At 61.3% G+C, this 25,265-nt stretch overlaps 1 protein-coding gene across 1 annotated transcript in view; it reads right to left on the bottom strand.

Moving 5' to 3' along the window:
* The window catches only part of CTBP2 (C-terminal binding protein 2), a 31,068-nt gene extending 6,035 nt beyond the window's left edge, over positions 1 to 25,033 (bottom strand). The window contains exons 1-4 of the mRNA XM_004446660.5: positions 23,059 to 25,033; positions 4,598 to 4,752; positions 4,299 to 4,443; positions 862 to 1,068 (exon numbers count right to left, since the gene is read on the bottom strand). Coding sequence (XP_004446717.2) covers positions 862 to 1,068; positions 4,299 to 4,443; positions 4,598 to 4,752; positions 23,059 to 24,670 — 2,119 coding nt within the window. The 5' untranslated portion in view covers positions 24,671 to 25,033. The remainder of the gene's footprint in view (positions 1 to 861; positions 1,069 to 4,298; positions 4,444 to 4,597; positions 4,753 to 23,058) is intronic.
* Between the last annotated feature and the right edge of the window lie 232 nt (positions 25,034 to 25,265).

Here is a 25,265-nt window from a genome sequence, read left to right as displayed (position 1 = left end):
CTCCTGTGGGGTCAAGGTCACCCGACGCCCCCAGAAGTACAGGTCCTGACCGACGGTCACTCATCTGGAAATACAGGAACTCGGGGCACCTCTGGAAGTCAAGCCAGTATTTACGGCACGCCCAGCCTTGAGTTCTGAAGTCGTCCCTACGTATAACCCTCCTTCCAACGTGCACTTCCAGAAACGGAGGCTAAGAGAGGCTGAGTACTTGGTTCAGAGCCAGTAAGGGGGGGGAATGAGATTCAGTGCAAGCTGAAACCCCCGTCTGTGTGACATGCGGCCATCGGGGGCTGGGCTGGGTGGGCCGGGGCCTGGCTGCTCACCCTGTGGTGGCCGGAGGCCTGGGCAGGGACACCACCCGCATCTCAGCAGGGCAACTGCTGACTCCAGGGGGCTGCCTGTCCCCGCGGGCTGGCTGCCGTGACCTCGCTGCCACCCTGACCTGGCATTCAAGGGCCTTCAGGAGCCAGGTACCACGCACTGCCTGGGATTCCACGTCCCTGCCAGCTGATGCCAGCCCCGTGCCTGCCGCTCCCCGCTGTGCGTCCCCACCTGGCCTTTCCGCCACGAGGAACCTGCTGAGGGTTCAGCAGGTGAAAGGCAAGGCTGGCTGTGGCCCCGTCCTGCTGCCTGATGCCACATGGTCCTTTCTTCCAGAACCAGCCCCCATTTTACATCAGGGGCAAGCGCCCTGATCAGGGCTGACCCCCGGCCCCCAACGTAGCCACGGGCCTCAGCACGTTAACATGCAGCACCTCCGGGGCGGGCTGCACCTACCCGTTGTGTCCCTGTGCCAGCCCTGGGGTGGGGCAGCCTGACTTCCTGGGGGTGCTGGGGCCGGGGCAGGACAGCTACACGTACCGAAGCCGATGAGGCCCAGCGTCTCCCCGCGGATGCGGGCTGCGCCCGAGGCCACCTCACGGATCTGCTCGACGCTCTGGACCCGTGTGCCTTCCCGCAGCGCCTGGTACAGCCACGTGTTCCGCCGGTACAGGTTGAGGATGTGGCAGATGGTGGAGTCGGCCGTCTCTTCCACCGCTGCCGATGGGATGTTGCACACGGCGATGCCTGCACAGGACCCAAGGCTGCAGTTAGAACACCCTCAGGGTGCCCAGACACGGTGCTGCAGGACAGAGCAGCACACTAGCGCAAGGGGAGCATGGCACTCAGCCCCCTGCTCGTTGTGCAACCCGGAAATTGAACAAAGGACGCAGGGAGCCCACATCCATTCCCACCACCCCAGCTCCTGGTGCTGAGCCGGCCCCCTGCAGCCCTCTCCCAGGCCCACACTGACCCCACACTGTGCCCATCCTGGGTTCTAGATTCCATATCACTGGGAAGGGGGCAGTGTGTACCCAGACGGGGCGAGGCAGGCCGGCTGCTGACCACCGCCCACCCCCAGGACCAAGAAGTTGGACGCCTGCCCCAGGGTTTGGCCACGGCGCCCAGAATTTTGGAGGAGAGCATGGGGCAGGAAGAAACCCGTAGGTGCCCGTATCCCGGGAGAGCCGGCTCAGGCCGGAAGCCCCCGGGGCTCTTCTCATGGTGCTGGGGCAATGAACACCAGCTTCTGTTTTATGACATTTCAAGAGTTTCCTGCAATAAACTGTTATTACATTATGACCTAACATCTTCGATAACAAGACAAAACATGGACACAAGGGCTGGAGCAGGGCAGCAATGAGATTGAATCCAGCCAGAACCTTTTTGGAAACACAGTCAGGCCCGAGGACCACTTCAGCCTCTGTGTGGGGGCTTCCGGGGAGAACCACCAAGGCCTTAGCAGTGAGGCCTGGAGACTGACCTTCCTTGCCCGGAGGGCATTCTGGGGAAGGTGTACATGGCTGCCAGACACGGGAGTGGGGTGGGCGGGCAGGCTGCCTACAGTCGCTTCCTGCTGCCCACAGGCCGCTCTGGCAAGGGCTGGGCTGCAGCGGAGAACAAAGGGGCTGGGCCCAGTGGGGGGCCTGGCAGCCAGGTGGGGTCTGCACGGAGCACTGGGGCATTGAGCCGGTCCAGGCCAGGGGCTCCCTTGGAACGCCAGAGGGAAGAACCCGGGAGGAGGTGGCCCTGTCCCCGGGGCCCTGAGCACAAGCCCCCACACCCCTCAAGGGTGAGGGGAGGGGACAGCTGGCACCCAGGCCAGCTGTGTTCCCATGGCTGAGCCCCAGGCCGGGGCAGGCCGGGGCTCCTCTCGGCCCAGGCAGGCCCAGCTGCCCCAGGCTGCACAGCAGCAGCCTGGCAGGACACCGACCCCGGGGGCTGGTTAACAGAAAGAACTGAGAAGGCCAGGGGACCCTGAGGCCACGCAACCATCAGACAGGCTGAGGCAGGCGCCGGAGGCTTAAGAACGGCTCTTGGCAGCCGGGGCCGTTTTGGCTGCTGTGTTTCGGGACTCCGAGGGCTTCACGTGGTCCCGGCAACGCCTGGCAGGAAGGTCCAGCAGCAGCCTCTGCGGCGGACACAGGCGCCGACTCTCAGACCTCGCAGCCCCTGGGAGGAAGTGTCCCCCGGCAGCCCAGGTCAGGGGCGCTCCGTGTCAACAAAGGCCATGACGCGGGCCAACGCCCCGAGGTGGCAAGCTCTGCTCGGTACAAGTGGGCTCGCTTCAGGATGACTCAGGGTCCCTCCGTGCCGGGTGGCACCTGGCACCAAAAGCCACAGAGCAAGGCCGCCAGCCCCCACAGCCCCTGAGCTCATGGGGTCTCTGTCCCCACGTGCGAGGGTCCCAAACAGCCGGCTGCTCACGTCCATTTGCTCTCTTAATGCTTTTTAATTCACGGTCATTGCTGCAACCCTTTCAAACCACCACCAGATTGGAAACCAGATAAAGAGCTTCCTAGAGAGGCACGGGGGACCGGGTGGGGTGGGGCCGAGAGCCAAGGGACAGCCTGCGAGGGACGGCGCTGGCCCAGCAGCTGGGCCCAGGCTCTCGGGGATTCCTCCGGCCTCCCCGCTCGTGGTGAGCACAGAACCGACTCCTGCCCCTGCTCCAGGTACTGCTCTGCGCTGGCCATTCACCCGGGGCCGATGCCCGCTGCGAGCCCAGCGCCAGCCCGCCCACCACCTGCTGTCCGCAGCCAGGTCAACGCAGATGCCACCTGACATCCCCTCTGGGTTTTTCAAAAGCCCTGTCCTCTGTCCTGGCTGTCGGCTGCGCGTGACAGGACTCAGGAGACGCGGGCTCCCCCTCGGCCCTCCTGAGTGCAGAGGGTGGAGCTGCCACTGTCTTTGAGGAGGAGGGCCCAGGCTGCCTCCTCCCAGCCCTGCTCTGTCCTGGGTGAGGCAGGCGGCCTCCACTTCCTAGAAAGTCAGAGCCTCAGTAGCCGCTGGGCTGTGAGAAGCCAACACGGTGGCTGTTCTGTGAGGGGCACACGCCTTGGCTGCAGGAAGCGTGTGAAGGGAACGCAGCTGTGAGAACCAGAGCCCTTCCAGCCCACTCGGCCCTGCTCGCCTGACCTGGTTGGCCCCAGGGTCCAGAAACCTGGGCGCTGACCCCAATACAAGCGGGGACGAACCCCTGGGCCTCTGGCCCTGGAGACTCGTGGGAAGGACCCAGGCAGGCAAAGGCCTGCCCCTCGCCCTCACGTGCCACCACGGGTCTGTGCCGTCCACACACCCGCCCCAGGGGCCAGGGCCTCGAAGGGGGGAGGGGGGCTCCGAGCTGGGGGCTGACCTCACTGGCCGCAAGGACACAGGAGGGAATGGACCAAGGATGCCCAGCCATCCTGAGACACCCCGGGCAGTCTCCTGGCCCGGGGCAGCTCAGGACTCACCAGGAGCATTTGCCCCCATGCGCCCAGGGGGACAGAGCAGGAACAGGGACCAGAGCTGCCCAGGGCCCTTGGAGACCAACGTGCAGCTCCCGGCGTCCCACCAAGCCCAGGCCAGGGGCTGGGACAAAGGGGCCCTCACGGCCAGGTGCAGGAGCCCTCCCCCTGCTGCCCGGTGTCCGTCCCTTACCAGGGCTTTCCTTTCAAAACCCAAGGCTGGCCAGATCTGAGCAGGACATGCCCTCCCCGGGGAGGGCAGGGGACGCGTCAGCAATGGGGCTCCCACCAGGACCCTGGAGTGGTGCACTCAGGGGTGCAGTTTCGGGGTGACTGGTTTGGGTACAGCGCTCACACCCCTGCCCTTTGGGGAGAGCCCAGCAGTTCGCTGTGGCCTCGGCCTGCCGAGTGAGTTCCCAGAGACCAGGCTGCCTGGGAGGGGAGGCAGCGGGAGGTGGCCCCGGGCCCTCGGCGGCCCTCTGAATGGCCAGCGCAGCCCCTGCCACACGCATGCCCCGCAGTCCTCACCGAGCTCGCCGGCCGCCTTGATGTCCACGTTGTCGTAGCCGCTGCCTATCCGCACGATCACCCGCAAGGCCTTGAACTTCTCCAGGTCCTCCCTGGTGAGGGTGATGGTGTGGTACATCATGGCACCCACCGCCTCGTTCAGGACCTGAGGACGGGAGAGCAGACGCGGGCTCGGGGGCGCCCTCGCCCCGCGGCAGCCCCGGGGAGCACCCGTCCCCGTCCAGCCGGAAGCGGGCCAAACGGAAGATGAGGCCGGAGGAGGGGGAAGGGCGGGAGTGGGGTGCCGGGGACCAGCCCACCTTCTCGTGGATCTCCTGCGTGGACTGCGCGTCGCAGAAGGCCACGGTGGCGAGGTCCTTCAGGATGGGCATCTCCACGGTGCAGTCCCTGCCGTCGAGCAGCGCCACCAGGGGCCGGGGGTGCAGGGGGCCGTTCATGACCTGGGGCCGGATACCTGGGAGGGAAGATGGGGGCTGAGGCCTGCCGCCGTCCCCGTGCTGCCACCCAGGCAGGGCCTCCTTGGGGAGGGCTGGGGCGGGGGGTCCCTGCTAACTGGGGACACGGAGGCCCTGCAAGCACGGGGCTCCCCCACTGCTCCCCTGGCCGTGGCAGAGCCCAGCCCGGAGGCCAGCTCTGCACCTGCAGAAGAGAGTCCCTGCAGCGGGGACCTGGGAGTGGGCGGGCGACCTCGTGCAGCCGGCTCCATCCCCACATGGCACTCAGGCCAAGGAGTCGGAACTTCTTCCAACAAAGCCCTGGCCCCCCAGCCTTGACTGGCTGCAGCGGTCCACCCGAGGCCAGGGCAGGCCCCTGGTCACCGAGCCAGGGACCAGGTCCCTCTTTGGTGGCGGTGCCTGCCCCTCCTGTGGAGGGAGAAGATGGGTCTTTCCAGCTGCCTCACAAAACAACCTGAGAGAGGACGGAGGGAAGCAGGGGCTGTGGCACGGCGTGGCGTCTGCACCCCCTCCGCACGGTCTCAGCTCCTCTGTGCCGGGCGAGGGGATGTGGGTGGCCCAGGTGGGAGACGAGGCGTCGCGAGCACTTGGGGGAGCAAATGCACCTCCTCCCACGGCCCAAAGCTGGCGGTGCACGCCGGCGACCCAAGACCAGCAAGAAGCTGCCACGGTGGTTGACAGATGCCCCCGGTGCAGCCGTGCAGGGCCAGGGGCCCGTCGGTCCTGCAAACACGCTGCAGATGCAGATTCTTCACGTGGCAGCGTGGACCAGCAACGCCGTGGGCCCTCAGGGAGGGCCGGAGCCCACAGGATGCAGCACACACCCGGGCGTCCGGGGCCTCAGCAGTCCCCAAAGCAAACGTGACATCCCGGCGACAGGGCAGCCACATTCCCTCCAAATACATGTTGGAAAAGCAGCCCCTCCCAACGGTGGGCTTGCCCCGGGAGGACCGCACCCTGCTCCCTGGCTGCTCGGGCAACACAGAGGTGGCACCATGGAAGCCGAGGACAGAGAGACAGCCCCGTTTCATTGTCAAATTGGAAATCTTTGGCCTCGAAGTGAAAAAACTACTTCTGGGCTTTTAGCACCCCGGACGGTCTCTGGCCACCCCGTGTTTTCAGCGGTTCCCGCGGGAGCCCTGGATGGTCCAGGTGGCTGCCCCTGGGGCCAGGCCAGCCCCTGCCCTTCCCTCCCGCCTGCATGAGCTCCCTTGTCCTCTTCTGAGGGTGCTGCCTGTGCCCGTGGGCCCTGCCAGCAGGGGTGTGGGTCCCATGTCCAGCGGCCTCCGGGTGACCACAAGGCAGCAGGAGCCACCTGCTGGCGCCTTCCGATGGCCTCAGCCTCGCAGCCCAGGAGCCCACTTCCACCCCCCACTGCAGGAAGGCGATGAAGGAGGGCCCTGCCCCTGCCTGGAAAACTCTGCTTCCCCGGGCCCCACCACAGCTGCACCGTTCAGGACAATTGTCTCTTTGAACATGGAGCAAAGAAAAGCAAAGAAAAGGCTCTTGTCCTGGCCTGGGCAGAACGGCTGGAGGGGGTGGGACAGCGGAGGGCAGGGGGCACCGCTCGGCGGCCTCCCAGGTGCCCAGGCTCTCCAAGGCCCCCTCCTAGCCTGTGAGCCCCACCCTGGGACAGCAGCCCCAGGCTCCGCCCCCCCTACCTGCCCAGGTGTCTCCCCTGCCCCGCCCAGCAGCAAGCGGCCTCGTGCCCTGCCTGCACCTGTGCCTGCATCAGCTGCCCCCAAGACCTGAAGCCCTGGGCTGGGCATCCGAGGAGACCTAAACCCCAACGCCCTTCTTCCCGTGGTGGAGAGGTCCCCCTGGCCCACGACCCTCATGGGGTGCCAAAGGGACGGGAGAGGAAGAAGGGGCTGCTGCTTCACCCTGGGGCGTCTGCTGTGGGGACGGGCAAGCCCTCGCAGGCTCCGTCTTGGCCTCGTAGCCAGGTTCAGCCCACAAGCTGAGGCTCGTCGGGGAGAAAACCCGCTGGGGCCGAAGGGGAGCCGGACAGGCCCCTGTGTCTCTCCTTTCTCTGCCCCTCCTCTAGTCCCTGGACCATGCTGAGAGGGCAAGCAGGAAGCAGTAACTCCCCCGAGAGTGGAATCCCCTGTGGTTGACCCCGAGACAACCCTGCTGCACCCAGAGCTCCTGCGACAGACAAGGAGACAGGCTCCCGCGTGCGAAGTACCCCCCACCGAGGACTGAGGACCGAGGGGCGGGCGGCTCGGCAGCTGGCCCTTTCTGAGAAGGCAGTGAAAGGGCAAAAGCCAAAGGGTGTCAAGAGAGGCCTCTGCCCTCCCACCTCGGCCACGGAGCCGCCCCTCAAGGCCCAGGGATGGGCTCCTGGGGCCAGGGGACCCCAGGCCGGGCTCCTCCACAGGGTGAGGCCACGCCCCTTGTGGACCGAGGTTCCAACGATGCCCGAGCTCACGATAAGAAATGCACCTGCAGGAGGTGGCCGCTGGCACGGGTGGGCTCCAGAGTCCCCTGACCCCTCCGCACGGACTGAGAGGCCCCGGAAGGGAAAGCAACCACAGGGTACCCAGACGTCCCCAGCGCCGGTGCGTGGACCCGTTACCTGGGCAACAAACTCCAGGTTGCCTAGCGATCGCCTCCTCCCAGCTCTGCCGCCTCTCTTGCTGGTGAAGCCCACCTTGTGCCCTCGCTTCAGGGCGGCCCGAGCACCAGGGGCTCGGGCAGCAGCTGCGGGCCCCGGAGAGCAGGGCAGGAAACGGAGACGCGGCCGCCACGGGCTGAGCGCGGCTGCCGAGCGCAGGTGGCTGGGGTGGGGAGGGGAGAGCCCGGCGAGGGTCCCACGTGAGGGAGCCATGAGACCCCTGGTGGGAGCCGAGCTGGGGCGCTGACAGTGTTTGCTTCTAGAAAGACAGAGACTGCCCCACATGTCGCCCTAGTCCCAGGGGGCACTTGCCTGTCTGCACCCTGGGACATGCACGCTCAAGCCATCACGTCCGGCTCTTGCTGTGCTCAGTCTGGCTGGAGTCCAGAGTGGGGTCCTGAGAAGTCCCCAGGAAACAGAGGGGGAGCGCCGGCAAAGAGACCCCCACCTCCTTGTGCTTACTGAGAGGTCCTTCTGCACTGCCCCCAGGTCTAACCACCTGAGCTACCTGTAACAGGGGCAACCAGCAGTGCATTTGGGTTAATACGAACATGGCGCTAGGACGTGGCCAGTTACGGGACTGCAGGAAAAGGGGCCCACCCCAGGCCTGGGAAGACAGACGCAGCGCCCACTGAGGAGGCGCTAAAAATGGGGGTTTCTGATGAACGATGGCCCCCCCACCCTGCACACTCTAGGGGAGAGGGATGCCCAAAGCCCGCGCCTGACGAAAACCCGGCAGTGCCAGGCCATTCCCGTTCGGCAGGCAGGCCACCTGCTGCCTCTCAGCCTGGGGACTGGTCGCCTCTCCCCAGCAGCCCTGTCTACACCACACGCACCCCATTCTGAGGCTCTCCCAGCCCCCAACACGTTCCAGGTCTGAGCACAGCTCTCCTCTAAGCCCAGCCTGCTCCCCAATGTGACCAGCACGGCCCTACTCGGACCCCTAGAAGGCTGGACACGTGGGGTGGAAGTGCAGGCCTGGATTCTAAACCTAGATCGGAAAATCCCGGCCAGGTTTTCACCCAGGACATAAATGAGCCTCAACAGTCCCTTTGCAAGACCCAGCATCTAAGTCTCACGTGGCTGAGCTGAGGGTCCTGGTCCATCCATCCCAGCACGCAGGGGGACCCTGAACAGCGCATGGGGGGGGGGGCGGGTACCACGAAAGCCTCGTGTTGCCATCGGCAAGGGTTTGCCTTGCTTTGTAAACATTTAAGCACGTTTTAAAAATGGCTCTAAACCGCCAAGTACAGGATCTCAACAACAACAAATGTCCTGCAGTTGGCTTGGGTTTCTGCAGAAAGCACGGTGGGTGCCTGCAAGCCCAGGCCGCCCGCTGGCACTAGCACTGCCACAAGAACAGCCAGGTGAGATAAGCGGATTGTTCCAGGCGGGCTTCAAGGCCATGATTCCTTAAGTCTGGGCTGTGAAGGGCAATACTACTTTAAGGTTAAAAAACCCTTGCAGCCGTCACTGGAAAGCTCATCTTTGTTTCTGCATTGCTCTCTGCCTTTCATCTGGCAAATGTGCTTTCTCCGGGGTGTTCCTGGGAAGGGATCTGCTTCACTTCCTTTCCGAGCCTCTCGGGCAGTCTGGGCCAGGGCCCAGGCAGCAGTTTGATCTTAGGAATGTGATCATGTTCAGATACGCGCTTCCCTCCCACAGTGGAGACCCTGGTTTTCCTTGGCTCCCCCTCTTTCAAGTCTCATCTTACACTGCCGACGGGTTCCCTGCCAGGAGCGCCTCTTCCTCAGAGCCTCTCTTGTGGCCACCCTGGAGCCTTGGAAATAACATGTCCCCTGGCTGGGGGGCTGACCAAGGAATCTGGGGGCTGAGGCTGAGAACAGCCGTTTCTTGGCTGATGCAAACCTGCACAGGAGGAAGGCAGGCCAGTTCCTGAGCAGCAGACAACGTGCTTCCCACTCGCTCACCCGCTCACACACGTTGGCTGCTACATCGTTGCCCTCTCCAAAGGGGATCCTGGGACTTTGGATCTGCTTCCCTCCACTCCAATTCCCTAACTTCAACACATCCTAGAGACCAGCCAATGCACAGAGCCTGGGAAATAATCACTGCTGTACTAAGCCACTAGATTTTGGGATGATTTGTTACACAGCAATAGCTAACTATCAATAGCTACTTGAGATATAGCTCCGGCAAACCACGGACAAGGCGTGTTAGAGGCACGTGGTGTGCAGCAGGCCTGGACACAGTTCAGACAGGATGAGCCCACTGTGAGGTGCTGGAGAAACCCTAGGAAAGTCTCATTCCTTGCTCTTGCCAAGACAGGTCAAGGTCAGTTTTTAGCCCAGAAGCTAAAGGCCCCCCCGGTGATTGCGAGGGTTCAAGCTGTGCCGACAGCTCAATAATGGGATTACTCTGGGATGCTCTAGAGCCACTGTTTCCTTTCCCCACTGGTGGGTGAGGCTGCTAGGTCCCAAGGGTGGACTCTGAGGGTCCTTGAGCAAGGCCCGGGCTGCCAGGAGGCTTCAGGGGCCACCGCGGCCTTTCGAATGGTCTTTCTTCTCACTTTCCTGCACAAACCCCTGGCTTTTGGTGTAACACCCTCAGACTCCTACCTGATCCTAAATCTTATGGCGAGGATGCTGAAGGGCACTTCAGAGAAGGAAGCCCGTGTTCTCATTCCAGGCCAAGGTACAGAGGGCAGGGTCCCTGGGGCACCCGGTGGGTGGGCCGAGGGCCCGAGAGCAGCACGGGCCTGCTGACCCAGCTCTGCACTGCCAGCACGCCAGGAGGCCCATGGAGAGCGATTTAACCCACCCGCGACTGAGGGCCAGTCTAGGCCGGTCGCTGGGAAAATCATGGTAAAGAGTACGCGCCAGAAAGCTTGGCTCGGACGGATGCACGAAAGGTTCCTCCACATGCGGGACATGTCCACACAGCGGCAACGACAGGAACGAAATACTGATCCACTGCCCCAGGCGGACTGAAATAAGCCAGGCCCGGCAGCCCCACGGAGCCCGATTCTGTCCCTGTGAGATGTCCAGGACAGGCAAATCCAGAGCCGGAAAGTAGGTTAGTGGTTGCCAGGAGACGGAGCCGGGCTATTAGATACGGGCTTTCCTTTCTGGAGGAGGAAAACGTCCTGGAATTAGTGACAATCGCTGTTACTCCATTGACTATACTAAGATGGGCTGAGGTGAATGCACGCTTTACGAGGGTGGATGGTACAGTACGCGGATTACAGCGCAACAGAGCTGTTACCCGAAAAAGAAATGGGTGCAGGGGAGGGTGGCCTGGCCGGTCCCTGAGCACGCAGGGCCTGGTGTCATGCCGCTGCTTGGCTTCTGCATTTGGCGTCCCTGCAAAGTCAGCTGGTGAGTTGGAAGAGGCCCCAGGTACGCCGCCAAGGTGATTAGCTTCTTAAATAAGGCACACGTCTCCGTGAGCCACGGCCCGACAGGTGAGGCGCTCGGCAATCTCCCTCCAGCTCTTACAACAGCCGGCCCCAGAGCCAGCCAGGGAGGCTCCCAAGCGCCAGGACCACGGCCCCGCCCCCCAAGGCGTGCCGTCAACCCTGGGTGCGTGTGCACGTGAGTGTGCTCTTCTGGAGTGAAAGCCAATGTGGAAAGATGATGCGGAGACCAGCTCACCCAGCTGAAAACAAGGGAGAGCCGTGCTGTCACCTCAGCGGCTCCTGAAAGTGGCGCGGGCAAGCCGTCCCTGGCCACCTGTGATGTGCACTGAGTGACCACCGCACAGGGACGCCGGACAGAGAAGCCTGGCTGGAGGTTTTTCCCCCCAACGGAGCTTAAAATAAAAGCAAAGCCGAGGACCACATTTTATCGTTTGCTTGAGCACATTTAATCGCAGAGGCTCGCTCGTGTGCCAGGCTGGGAGCCGCCCGCCTGCCCTGGATGTGCGCTCTTCTCTCTTGAGTACTTCCTGGCTCGGGAACCCTGGGGCGCTGTGCTCCAAAGTGAACACGTTTTGTGTGACCCCTGTCCTCGGAGCAAGGTCAGCCCCGAGGCTGCACCGACTCGCTGGGTCTAACGCTCTGTGTTGGCCCAAAGGCCAGCCTCTGGGTGGTCCCTGAGCTCTGGGGAGGGGCAGGATGGAGGGACGTGGGCCGAGCGAGGGACACTGGCCCGAGGAACACTCATCCGCGGGGCGAGGACCCGCAGGCTTCCCGGACGTGCCTTCCTGCTTCCCTTAGGGAGGTAAGGGGCCGGGGGGGCAGGGCTGCGTACCGCCCGGGCACGCCTCCTGGCAGGAACGCGCATCCTCCCAGCCCCCTTCCAAACCTACAAGGCCCCGACGGAAGCCTCCAGGGTTCATTCTTGTGACGCTGGGCAGGCCCAGGGTCGGATGACACGCCTGTGGGTGCAGACCAACCCCGCCCCTGTGCCCCACGTGGCCCCCCACGTGGCCGTTTCCCCGAGCCTGCTGAGCCGGACCTGGGGAGTCTGCCAAAGAGCAACTCCCCTAAGGAACGGGCCTCTCCAGAGCAGCTGGCCCCGGGGGCTGGGCGGGCACGTCCTCCTGGGTGCCCGCCTCTGTTCTCCATCCGGCGGCGTCCTCGGCCCTAGGCACCGGAAGCTCTGGAGTCGGGCCCATCGGCTTACGCCAGGAGGGGCTGCTGGGGGGACGTCACGTGCACTTTCTCGATTAGCCCCTGTGACCATGCCTGGAGGAGGCACTACTCCATTTTACCAGGAGGACACGGAGGCTGAGAGGGAAGGGATCGCGCCCCAGGTCATGGCGTGAGCGGGAGGTGCGGGCAGGACTCGAACCTGGGTCTGCGATGCCCAAGGCTAAGCCCCCAACCCCAGGGTTCCTCAGCTGTGGGACAACCTCGCCAGGCCTGTGAGCTGTGTCTACCCTTCCCTCGTCAGCTGAGTTCAGCAACAAGCCTGAGACCACGGAGAGAGAGATGTGTAACGCCAGGCGCACCTGGGACCCCCAGCCCAGGGGGCAGAGGTGGGCTCGCTTTGACGAGCTAAGGGGGGTCTGCTATCGCAACAAGGACGCTTGGTCCAATTCAAGTAGCTCCAAACTCACAAAATCAAGAGCCTCATGTCTGAAGTTTCTCAGACTGGGGTCCCCCACACCTCTCCCCTCGAGGTGCCCCAGGGTTTTGTGGCTGGAACCACGAGGGTGGCTGCTGTCACACAACGTAGCCTCCAGGCACCAAGAGGCAAAGCCTCTTCTCCCTGACCTCCCGAGCCGAGAGGCTGCCTGGGCACATCCCTCAGGCCCCGGGCTGCCACTGGCACCCACAGAACCACGGAGCCTGGGGTGCTGCGGGAATCCACGGGCACTGAGCAACTTGCACATGTGCGCAGTCCCCAGACTACTCTTGGGGACACACAGGCAGGCTTTCGGGGTATCCTTTGACCCTGGAAAGACGCACAGGCCACTGAGTGGCCAGCAACAAGAAACCTGGTCCACGAAGCATCAACCTGCCCCGCTGCACCTGCCACTCACAGGGCCAGCGCAGGTGGGGCAGGCAGCGCCCTGTGCCTCCAGTGCCCTGAGCACCTCGGGCCCGGCGGGAACTGCTGAGAGGCCGAGAGGACCTGAGACCCCTGGCCTCTGAGCCTCCACAAAGCACCAGCTTGAGGAAACGGACTTGGCCCAGTGGATAGGGTGTCCATCTACCACATGGGAGGTCCGCGGTTCAAACCCCGGGCCTCCTTGACCCGTGTGGAGCTGGCCTATGCCCAGTGCTGATGCGTGCAAGGAGTGCCCTGCCACACAGGGGTGTCCCCTGCGTAGGGGACCCCATGCGCAAGGAGTGCATCCGTAAGGAGAGCCGCCCAGCGCGAAAGAAAGTGCAGCCTGCCCAGGAATGGTGCTGTACACACGGAGAGCTGACACACAAGATGACGCAACAAAAAGAAACACAGATTCCCGTGCCGCTGACAACAGAAGCGGACAAAGAAGACGCAGAGAACAGACAACCGGGGTGGGGGAGGAGGCAAGAAATTAATAAATACATCTTAAAAAAAAAAAAAAAAGGCACGGGCTTGGAAGGAGGCAGCACATCCTCCAGACCCCAGGGAGCTCAGAGGACGGGGCCACAATGGACACCACCAGGGAAAGCCAGCATCTCCACTGCCTGCCGTTGCTGGGGGTCAGGGTCCCCTGGCATCTGTCACCACTGGCAGTCTTGGCTGGAGGTGCGAATACGGTCGTGTCCCTCTTGAACGGCCTGCAGGGACCATAAAGCCACCAGGTCCCAGAGCCGTAGGAAGTCCAGACGGAAAGCACGTGTGCACCAACCCAAGCTCTCCAAGGCAGGTGTTTTTCCTAGAAAAATACCCAAGATGTGTAGGGTGTGTACTCATGGCCGTACGTCCCCTTCTTTGGGCTTTTGTTAGACCTGAGAGACAAGTGTTTTCTCCATCCTTGGGCAGCAGCTCTAGGGGGTCCAGCGAGGACAGGACAGCGGCGCAGCGCAGACGCAGGAGACTCTCACCTACCATGAGAGCTCTAAAATCGTTGGTTTAACCCCTTAATGATGCCAGGGAACAAACTGGCAGGGTGGGGACCGTCCTCGTGAACGCGTGACTGACAACACCCTGCACAGGCCATCACTTTCCCTCCAATTCGCTCTTTGCAGCTAGAGTCCGGCCCCGGCAGAGGAGTGTGACGGCTGGTTTGAGTGTCCACACGAGCTGTCTGTTCTCAAGACAGAGTCTTCCCGCGTGAGCCCGTGACAGGCTGGTCCCTGTAAGAGCCTGTGTCCTACCCTCTGCCTTAGGGCTTGTGACCTAGAGCCCATGGAAGCAAGAGGCCCTGCACCTGCTGTACCCCGGCCCAACGCTCACTTGGGGCCCACACCTGGTTTCGGGGTCTCTGTCCACTCCTGTTCCTGCAGATGGGGTGGCATCGGGCAGCCCGGCCTCGGGTATCTGCAAGGAGGTGACTCACTGCCCAAGCGTGGGGACTTCGGCAGAGGCCATGGTGGCATTTCGCTTGAATTTTCTGAAGTTCTAAAAAAAATGTGCCCAGGGCAACAATAGATGGGAATGTTTGAGAAAAATAAAATGAAAACGAAATAAAGACGAGAAAAGAGACGGCTCCAGAGGCCCACGGCAGAGGCAGGCAACGAGCACCGGGGGGCTGCTGGCCTGTCTGCTTGCGGGCATCCCGATCCTCAGGAGGTCATGCCCACCCACAGACAGCGGGCGCTTGGGCTGCCCCCCTCCCATCTCCAGGGTCCCTCCTGCTCCCAGGCAGCCTCTGGGAGTTCTGCCTGGAGCTGGGAAGGGCAGGAAGCAGCACCAACCAGGAGATGCGTGTCCTGGAGTCCCGGGCCTCAGGGCTGGCCGAGCGGCACCACCTGGTCAACCAGCAGGAACGCACTGATGCTGAGCTCACCCACGTCGTGGGCCCCGAGGGACCCGACACCACCCAAGACCGTGGCAGAGCCTGGAGGCACAGGCTTCTTTCTCACCATCCTGGCCAGACGCCCACAGAAACAAAGTGACGCCTCTGTCCCTGCTAAGACAGCCCTGGGCGGGAAGCTAACTCGTTTGCCCTGTGGTCCTAAAACACAAGGGGGGTGCATCTCAAGGGTCCTTTCCTAGGCTAGCCGGCCGGCAGGGTCCTCCAGCCACGGCCCAGGGGCCCCGGACAGGCCTGGCAGCAGACTTCCCAGGCACAGCAGCGCCCCCGCCTCTCTTGTCCTCTAACTTTGTCTTAAAAATTGAATGACTTTTAAAGCACTGCAGCCTCGAGACCCGGGTTTTCAGGGAAACACTGGAGCGCATCACAAAGTCATGCTTACTCCTTCATATAACAGGCATCTGGGAAGTGGACTTAGCTCAAAGGATAGGGCGTCAGCCTACCACATCAGAGGTCCAGGGTTCACACCCAGGGCCTCCTTGACCCGTGTGGAGCTGGCCCATGCGCAGTGCTGATGCGCCACGCAGTGGTGTCCCCCATGAAGGGGAGCCCCACGTGCAAGGAGTGCGCCCCGTAAGGAGAGCCGCCCAGTGCAAAAGAAAGTGCAGCCTGCCCAGGAATGGCGCTGCACACAGAGAGGTGACACAGCAAGATGACGCAACAAAAAGAAACAGATTTCCGGTGCCACTGACAAGAATGGAAGCGGACACAGAAAAACACAGAGCGTGGACAAACTTGGGGGGGGGGGGGGAGGAAAAATTCCAAATAAATCTTTAAAAAAAAATAAAATAAAAAGACGCACCTAAGGGAAAACCCCACTGGGACATTTCTAGGTTGAGAGGTCGGCTTAAAGCTCTTCTGATGGAGGGACAGTGGATGGGCCCAGGCCTGGCTTGGCGACACTCGATTCCCCAGGCAGAGCTCCTGTTAACAGGAAGCCGCACTGGACGGAGGAAGGGGCGGGCACGCCGTCTGGCCAAGACACTGTAGTGCCGTTAACAGCCCAGCGGGGCCCCAAACCTGCCCACACGAGCTCAGCAGCCTCGGTAAAGACGGGACCCTGGGAGACGCAGTCACAAGGCAGCCGTGGGCACCCACCGGCACGTGGTGGGCAGCCGCAGGGGAGAAGTACAGGCGGGGGGTGGGGAGGGAAGACACCGTGAACCTTGGGTTTAAGCCGCCACTCCAGAGGTGGCTTTATTTTCCATCTATCTCCATAGACTAGACCGAGAAGGCTGCCCCTGCCTGCCCCGCCAGACCCCAGTCCAGACCCTCACCTGCTCCACAAAGGCACACCCAGGCTTCCTCGCACAGCTCTTCCCGTGTCTGAGCCACAAGTTGTCCTGCCTGCATTTGCAAACCCATCCTAGGGTCAAAGAAATCCTCAGCTGCACACGGGAGGCTGTGCCCCAAGGACCACCCACCCCCTTGGTGGGGAGCCACGTTTGCAGGCTTGATTTCACGCGCTCAGCAACTTGGGTAGCACGGCTGAATTCACATGCTGTGCACCACCTCTAGGCTCAAGTTAGCTGCAGTGTGCTATCCATCACAGAACTCATTCCTTGAGCAAGGGAGAGAGCCAGTCTCAGTGGACATGGATTTGGTTTTTTCCTTTATATGAAAAAACATTTAGAAAGTCCTTTGTGTGAGTCAGCCTCAGGGGTGGTGGCGGGGGGGGGGGGGGGGAGCCCATTTAATCACATCCTGGGTCTTTATCTCTACCATGGACTAAATCAGGTATGGATTTCTCTCTTTGGAGAACTAAAACAAAACAGAACAAAACCACATATTGAAAAGATTATCTATAGACCAGCTTTAGAATTCATGGCTATATATAATCTTGGGGACAAGAAATTTGCTCCCAACATCTGAAAAAGTTCCTGTTAATACATATTGACTTTTTTCACTTCTATCTTTCTTATACAGTTCATTGCAGAAACTAAGAAATCTCACGTGCAGCAACATCAGTTGGCCCTGCCAGGTCCCCATGTCGGCAACCTGGAAAGCAAAAGTGGCAGGGGGAAGTGGACTTGGCCTAGTGGATAGGGCGTCCGTCTACCACATGGGAGGTCCATGGTTCAAACCCTGGGCCTCCATGACCTGTGTGGAGCTGGCCCAGGCTCAGTGCTGATGTGTGCAAGGAGTGCCCTACCATGCAGGGCACTCCCTGCGTAGGGGAGTCCCACGCGCAAGGAGTGTGCCCTGTAAGGAGAACCACCCAGCGTGCAAGTAAGTGTAGCCTGCCCAGGAATGGCGCCGCACACATGGAGAGATGACTCAGCAAGATGATGCAACAAAAAGAAACACAGATTCCCGTGCCGCTGAAAACAACAGAAGCGGACAAAGAAAGAACACACAGCAAATAGACACTGAGAACAGACAACTGGGGTGGGGGGACAGGAGAGAAATAAATAAGTCTTAAAAAAAAAAAAAAGAAGGAAGTTGGGTCTACTTTTCACAATGTATATAAAAGGTCATTAAAAATGAATCAAAGACCTAAATGTAGGAGCTGAAACTATGGAACTTGAGAACATAAGGATTTTGCAAATCCCTGAGACCTTGCATGAGGCAATGGTTTCTTATAATGCCAAAAAGCACCAGCAACAAAAGAAAAAAGAGAAATCGATAAACTGGACTTCACCTAAATTACAGATTTTAGTGCTTCAGAGGACACGACCAAAAAAGTGAAAAAAAAAAAAAAAAAAATCCCCCCCCCCCCAAATTACCACCTGACATCCAAAGCCAATGAGGACTTCAAGTCTTGCTGCCCAAGCCCAGAACCACGGCTGAGCCGCAACAGCTCAGAAGGTGCCCGTGGGGTGGGGTCCCGGGTCGAAAGGCAGGAGGCAGGGACGTAAGCACTCAAGAGCTCAAGCAGCGTGGGGAAGGGGGCCTGCTGCTTTGACGAGGAGACCCGGGTCTCCCGGCAGGTGCATGCCTGTGCTGGCTCGGGAGCTCCTGCCCACACTGTGGCAATCTCCCAGTGGCCTTCCGCAGAGGGTGGGAAAACCTGACCTGTGCATTCGATACGGGCTCGCCTCCCGAGGTTTAGGAGAAGCAACGGCCCTGGAGGAGCGAGGGGGACGGCGAGGGGCACAAAACGTGAACCCACCGTCAGCCCCACTCTCTCCACCTAGGGCAGCTTCAGTCCAGGGCGGCCCACAGGACTCCCGACAAACCAGAGGCGAGGTGAGAACCAGCCCCGGGCCCTTGCAGGCCCTGACCTTGCAGGTCAGGGGACAGGCACTCGGGCAGAGCCGGGCTAACCCTCCCTCCCGTGAAAAACTCCCCGACCCTGCCTAGAGAGAAGGGCGGGGCGAACCACCCTTCTTGAACCGCGCTGTCACCGCCACGCCAGGCCGCCCTCGGAAGCGGGGCTGTGAGCCCGTTTCACTGATGGCGCTATCGGGGGACAAATTCCCAGCCTGCAGGGCCAAGGCAGGGTGTGCCATATGCCGGCTGAGTTGACAGGAATTCCTGGATACCTGGTCTCGTAAAAAGGTCTGTGAGACTTTGACAGGACTTGGGCCTGGCGTTGCGGCCTGGGGACCCACCCGGCACAGGGGTGGGACCCCTCCAGCCAGCCCAGTCATTGTCCAGCTGCTCTGGGCGTCACTTGCCCCAGTGCTTTCCCCTCCATGGAAAGGACAAGTCCACCCACAAAGGGCCAGAGGAGAAACTTGATGGGGGGGCGGGTAAGTCCAGCCACAGAGCCCCAAGTGCGCCAGCAGCCTGGTGCACGGCCTTCCGGCCTGAAGTGGCCGAAGACGACGATGATGATGAAGCCACCACTTTCAAAGCAGGCCCAGGCTCTGGCCGACGCCCCGCAGGTCCTGAAAGAGGCCAGAAGGTTCAACCAACCTGGACACACATGCCCTCCTCTGCCTCTACTCGCTTGCTCATCCCCGAGAACCCGATGAGGCAGGTCCAATGCTTACACCCCGTGGACAGATACGGGAGTGGAGGCATGGAGAACACGACACGTGCCCAAGCACACACGGCTGGGGAGTGGGGGCGCTAACGCACACCAGGCTCCACACCTCCGCGTCACACGTCATACTACCTACGTCCCTGCGGCCCGGGGGCTGAAATCGTGTTCCCGGGGACGGTAAACGACAGGCGTGACGGCTTCGGCCCGGAAGGGCGCGGTCAGCCCGGAGCGTTCTCACCTAGGGGTGGGACGCGTGGGTCCCTCAGAGGACCGGGAGCAGCCGCCCTCGGGGGTTCTTATGCAGGAAGAGGCAACTTGGAGGGGCAGAAACAAGAACCAGACAGCAACTTCTGGGCTCCGGGTGTGTGGACGGAGTCCAGACACGCCTCACCGAAGTGACACTGCCCATGCTCGAGACGGTTCTCCTTGGAAAGTCTCAGCCGCCAGACCCTGGAACCAAGACCTTTCTTCCGGGGCCCTGGACAAGTCCCCCGGCCTCTGCTGCGCTATGCTGAACTCTCTGGACCGTGGAGGAATGCCGCTGGCACCGCAGAGCACCCAGCCTCGCCGCTGCCAGCCACGCATGCTGTGCACCTGCACGCCCGCCCCAGGCTCCGCCTCCCTCCTGCTTCACCCTGACCTCAACCTCTCACACCCGACTCCAGCTGCGGCACCTGCACCCCGCTGGCATCCCTGCCACCGTGTACACACTCCTAGGATGCGGGGAGTGGGAGGACCCGGGGTTCCAGGACCCTGGGATCACTTTGGGGTGCGCCTGGTTACACGTCACAGTAACTGTCCTTTCCTGCATCAGACCCCGCACGACCTAACCTGGGGGTGCCTGGAGCCAAGGCTTGGGCTACGTCTGCCCGGGAGCCTCAACGCCTGCTGCAGCACCTGGCACGCAGCGGGGGCGTGGTCGATGCTGATGGGGCGAACGAGTGAATCCCCAAAGTCAGGCCCAGACCCCGCGAGGTGGGTGGGCCGCTCGGGGGGGAAGGGTTCCTGCCTCTCCTCAAATCTGTTCGCTGCCTGGCCAAGTCCATCCGAATGGCCATGACAAAGTCAGGCTCCCCTGCTCTGCGGGGCCAGCTGAGCTCGCTCCCCAGGCTGTGGATTGGTGCCATTGAGGGGGGGGCTCCAGCGTTCTGGCCTTTGACCCCATCTGATGGCCTCGGCGTGACCACGAGACCAGAGTGCTGTCAGCTCCCCAGAACTGTGTGCAGACGGAGCCTGGAAGGAAGCCAGGACACTGGAGGGCGCACGAGGGGACGCCGGGCAGGTGGGGCCCAATGGGAGCAGCCAGCGGCCCGCGTCCACCAGGTTACACGTTTCCAATGGGGCGTGTCTCTACCTGGAGACCAGGGGTGCATAAGCCACAGTGCTGGGAAGCAGCGCCCTGTGCTGGAGACCTACTTTGGGGCAGACATCGCCACCACCAGGCAGCAACGTTCCTGAAAGGACATGGGCGGCAAGCCCGGTAGAGGGGTGGGGACACCTGAGACTTCACTGACTCGGCTGTATACAGAAAAACGGCTGGAAGAAAAGCCCTCGTTTCCCAGACGTGGCCACCCCTCTTGGAGCCCCCCCACCAGCTATTTATTGAGCTGCTGTATCCTGGGAGGACAAAAAATACGACAATGGCCGCAGCACCGTCATCTGCCCAAGGCTTTCCACGGCATCTGTCACCGGGAGGGCTCTGTGACAGCAAGCCCTGACGAGGACTGATGGCACGTGATGTGGCGAGCGGGCGGGGGCCTGGCTGGACTACAGCGCAGCCGGGAGGCCACAGGCCTGCTCCAGCCTGCTGGGTCAGCCTGAGCGGGAGCGGATTTACCAGGCACTGCCGCTCCCGCAGGTGTGCTACGGTGCCCCTCGCGGTCAGCGCGTGCCGGTGTCTCAGCCTGCCTCGCCTTTTCACACTTAACTTCCTGGACCACGGACTGGACTTCGCAAAGAGGGATTATTCACATGCTCAAAGCCAACTGAGATAAAACTGATCAACAAGTAAATCAAACGGATGAAGAGAGTCAAAGCATGTAGAAATAAAAGCAGACCCCTAAAAACCTACTGCAGACGCGCCGACACCCCCGTCCCTTCAGTTATGCAATCACCAAGTCCAGGACGCATTCCTGCAGGCTCTGTTGCTGAGGACGGCGCTGCTGGGTGAAAAGCGCACCATCTTCCAGCGCGGCACTCCAGGGACGGGCTGGCCTGACGTAAGGTCCAGGTCCTGCACTTGGGTCAGTGCAGACTCGGGGTACTTTTCTCAAATGTAAATGTTATCCTCTCAGGGGGTCAAGTGGCCTTCCCGCCCAGGGGATGCAGGGGCGAAGGAGAAGCAGCCAGAGTGGTCTTGTAGAGACACCATCTAGTTTTGGGCTGCTTTCAATAGATCCAAGCCCGGCTGTTGGTTCCATGAAAACTACCACTCAAAATGCCCCGGATATAGGTTGAAAAGCTAGCAGAGAAGGAAGCTAAGTACCTGTCCTCTGCCACCCCCCCCATGGGGGAGGGAGACAATGACACACTGAATGGGCAATAAGGAACGAGGAGGAAAACTACTGCTTTGGGATAAATTATTGACAGAGAAATTTATTTGCTGGCAGACTTCCGACTCTGCAGACTTCACTGGAACTGGCCCGCTGCCATGCCACTGAAATAAAAAAAAAATCAATATCCTTTGGGCTGCAAAACGGTGTGTTAACCATCTCACGCCAAACGACCTAAAGAACATCCCTCACCCCATACCCAAATAACAGCGAATGTTTTTTGTTAGAAGGGGGTGCAAACTAAATAGAAAAAAAGGAAAACGAGGTGATTTCGCAGGTCCTCCCCTCGGCAGAGCCTTTCCACGACTTCAATGAGGAGATAATCTTTCGGCGATTATGACCAAACCCTCCTGTCGCCTAGCAACACATAATTAAGGAATATGTTTTCAGATCCGCTTCACAAGCCCGGTCATTATCAGATGAAATTACTGGAGCAACAAATGTCATCGCCATGCAAATGAGTTGGCTGCAAAGAAAGAATGTTTGACTTGTGAGGCAGAAGGGCCCCCCTCCCAAATTACCCAACGTGCTCCTGTCACGCATTGATGGGAAAAGAAAAAAGATCAAATAGATTGTATGGTCGGATTTAAGAAAATATACAAGACGAAGCCAGACTGCAGTGAGGGCAACAGAAAATCCAGCGGTTACCGTCTCCCTTTTACAACCACGAAGAGCCTGCAGGGAGGGCCAACCCTGCAGAGCAGCAACTGCCCCTTCAATCGGGGTGAGCCACGGCGGTGCCAGCCAGGTCTCGGAAACGGAACGTTCCGGCGTTTGCCAGCAGTTGTTTCAGGGCAGACTCAAAAAGGGAGATCTGATTTTTTTTTTTCCCACAAGATTTTCACCCCCCCCTCCAAGCGTATAAGGTAAATTACTCAGAACAAACTCCTCTAAAGAGAATTTCGTTTTCTAAGTTATGATGTGGGTCTGAGACAAGGGGGAAGTAGGTTTAAAAGGAAGAAGACCGATTTACATTTTAAATTTTCATTAAGATGGCAGAGCTAAAAAAAAAAAATATCCGAATGTTCCGAGAACGTCTGCCAGGAAGTTCCTCTACAATGTCCAAAGAAACACATGGGTGAATTTGATCTGGCTCCTGCTTTCAGGAAAAGTACCTAGCGTCTCTTCTCCCTTTCCTCAACGTGGAAATATATTCCTCCCGACAACCAAGCAGAATTCCCAACTGTATTTTCAAAGATGAGACAAAATCTGTTTTTGAAACACGGCGCTTGTAGGGATTTCAACATCTTGCTTTGTTTAACACACAAGCCTGGAAACACACGCGCTCCTATCTGCACGACAGCTAACCGCCGCCGCCGGTACCGGGTGCAGACCTTGCCGTGGGAAGCAGCTTTCCACACCAGCACCCACTGCTAACGACGAGCCGACGGCACCCCATTTACAGGAGGCACCTGACGAAATGCTTCTGCCTTCCCGGAAGCTGCCCCGGGAACGGGAGCCAGAGGAGCCGCCGCCCCTCCGGGAGCAGAGGCTCGGGGCTCTTCTGGACGGTGGCCGAGGGCTGTGCTCGCCGCTGTGAAGGTAACACACAACGAGCGCGCCTCGGCAGCTCTGAATCGAGAGGAGGAAGCAACACCGCCCCGACAGATTGGCCTGATACACAACTCGCTTTTACCCAGAAGGACCTGTGTCAATCCGCCAGCTTGGAAGGCGGCCACAGCGCCGCCGCCTTCTTGCTCGACAGCGTGTGTGCACACGGGGCGTGACCTCTAAAAACTCAAGGACCCACTACCCTACGCTAAGGTCTATGCCCCTCTGGTGCCCGCCCAACGCTCCGAGCTAAGGAACGGGGTGGGGGCGGCCGCGTTACTTGGTTCTGGCGCGAGCATGGTGGACACGATGATGGGGGCGCCCGTCCGCCGGGCCACCTTCTGATACGGCGAGTGTGGGCTGTGGAGACTCTGGCTGGCCGGCGGGAGCGTGGACGGCTCCCCGGGGAGCCCGGGCTTCCGCAGGAGCTGGGGGCTGCCGCGGGGGCTGGGCAGGGGAGACGCGGCCCCGCTGCGCTCGCGCTTCAGCAGCTCCATGGGCACGGTGTACAAGGTGGAGTAGGCCGTCCTGGGGCCCGGGTGGAGCGGGTTCGGGGGGCCCGGGTTTATCAAGGCCACTCCGGCCTGCGGGGGGTACATGGGCCCCGGCCGTGCGGTCAGGGCGCAGGGCACCGGAGAACTGTACCCAGAGTTAGAGGGCAAGTGGGGGGCTGTGGCGCCCACCCCGGGAGCAGAGTACGTAGCCGTCGTCTCTGGAAGGTGCTGGGAGGGAGCGCTCGAAGGACGGCGCGCAGTGCCTCCAGCTCGGGGGGACGCCGCCTGCAGGGAACCCACAGGCTGGGGCTGCAGGACCGCGGCGGCCCCCAGGGCGGCCAAGTCGCCCCGGAACAGCTCGCTTCGGTGGCCAAAGCTACTGGACCGCGCGCGTGGCAGGGGGCCCTGCCGCTGCATCTCCGCCCGGCAGCGGCTGGCCAGGCGGCCCAGGACGCGGGCCTGGCCCAGGTTGGGTGCGACGGCCTTGATGTCCGCGTCCTCCAGTGTGGCCAGGACAGCCGGGCAGTCAAAGCCGTGCTGCAGCAGGCCCGCGAGCGTGCCCTCCGCCACGCCTTCGGCCCGCAGCAGGGCCAGGAACTCGGGCCCCGCGCCACCTTTGCTGCAGTCGGCTTCATAACTGTAACCGTCAAAGGTCATCTTGGGGGGGACGCTGTCCTGGGCAGGCCCGTAGCCTCGGGTCGCAGCGCCGGGGGCCGGCCTCGGGCCGCTGACCACGGGGGCCGCCGCGCTGGGGTCCACCACCAGGCACGTGGGGGCTGCCTGGCGGGCGGGGGCAGCGTCGTCCGGCCTCTGGCCGCCATCTCTGTAGACCTGCGGGGCGGGGTAGGTGGGGCCATCTGCCCCGGGCCCAATATCGGGCAGCTCTGCCCCATACCATGTGGGAGAGGGGACCCTGCTCTGTGTCCGGTGTCCCTGAGGGATCGTTTTACCCCCAGGGTCCCGATACAGGTGACCAGCATCCCGCAGGGCAAGCGACTGGCCTTGACCCGGCTCCCACGTCACCCTGCTGCCGAGCACCCCAAACCCAGGCCCCGCCGGGCCGGCTCCCGGGTCCCGGGGGCTCAGGGGTGGGTGGCCGTAGTAGTCCTGCAGCGGCAGGGTGCGGCGCCCCGACACCACCGCCTGCCTGCTGTCGTACCAGGCAAAGCCGGGGGCGGCCATCTTCCTGGCAGCGACGCCGTCACAGAAGGCCTCCTGGAAAGGTTGGGGCGCTTGGCGCGGCGGCTCGCACCACGGTCCCTCTCCTGCGTCCGTCACGGAGCCTCTCCTCCCCGGCTGCCTCGCGCACTCACCGCGCTCCCAGGGGCCTTCGTACCACTCCGCAGCATCCCAGCTCTGGGAATGGCCGATGTTTATATGCCTGCTTGGCACCGGCATTGGCGAGGCCAGGGGCGAGGGGGAACCTCTCTTTATGAATCTTCAGTTACATCCATCAAAACCAGACCTGGCTGTACTCGAGTCCCTCGGAGATGGCGGAGCGGCCAGCCGGGGTTTCCCGTTTCCAAGTCCAGCCTAAATTATTAACGCTCCGAAACCTTAGTAGATGGAACACCGCGCTCCCGGTGACGCGGCCTCCCCGCCGAGCTGGTGGTGGCATGGAAGCTCTTTTCTGAACCGTTCCGTCCTAGGGAGGGAGGCTGCTCTCGAGCCGGACCCCCCTTCCCGCCTGGTCCGCGCACAGACCTTCACTCTCCCAGCTGGAGGATTAGGAGCTAAATAAAACCTCTAAAGCTTCTGTGCCATGTGACAGCTCCCTGGACTGATGACATCGCTGCCCATGCCAACCAAGTCCTCCCAACTTGCAGCTAAAAATGACTTCCAGGCTGAAGCTCTAGCTTACGCTATCTCCCAATTAACTCCTCTCCAGGGTACATTTAGGAAGACTTCCCCCCACCCCAGAAAGGGACAGAAGGAAAATAAAAGACAGCTTCAGTGCCAATTCGATCTTAAACCAACCCTGATGAAATGCCAA

Source organism: Dasypus novemcinctus, chromosome 6 (genome assembly GCF_030445035.2).
Source record: "Dasypus novemcinctus isolate mDasNov1 chromosome 6, mDasNov1.1.hap2, whole genome shotgun sequence".
NCBI classification, from domain to species: domain Eukaryota; kingdom Metazoa; phylum Chordata; class Mammalia; order Cingulata; family Dasypodidae; genus Dasypus; species Dasypus novemcinctus.
Note: the sequence above shows the minus strand (reverse complement) of the source record. Positions and strands in the feature narration are given on the sequence as shown.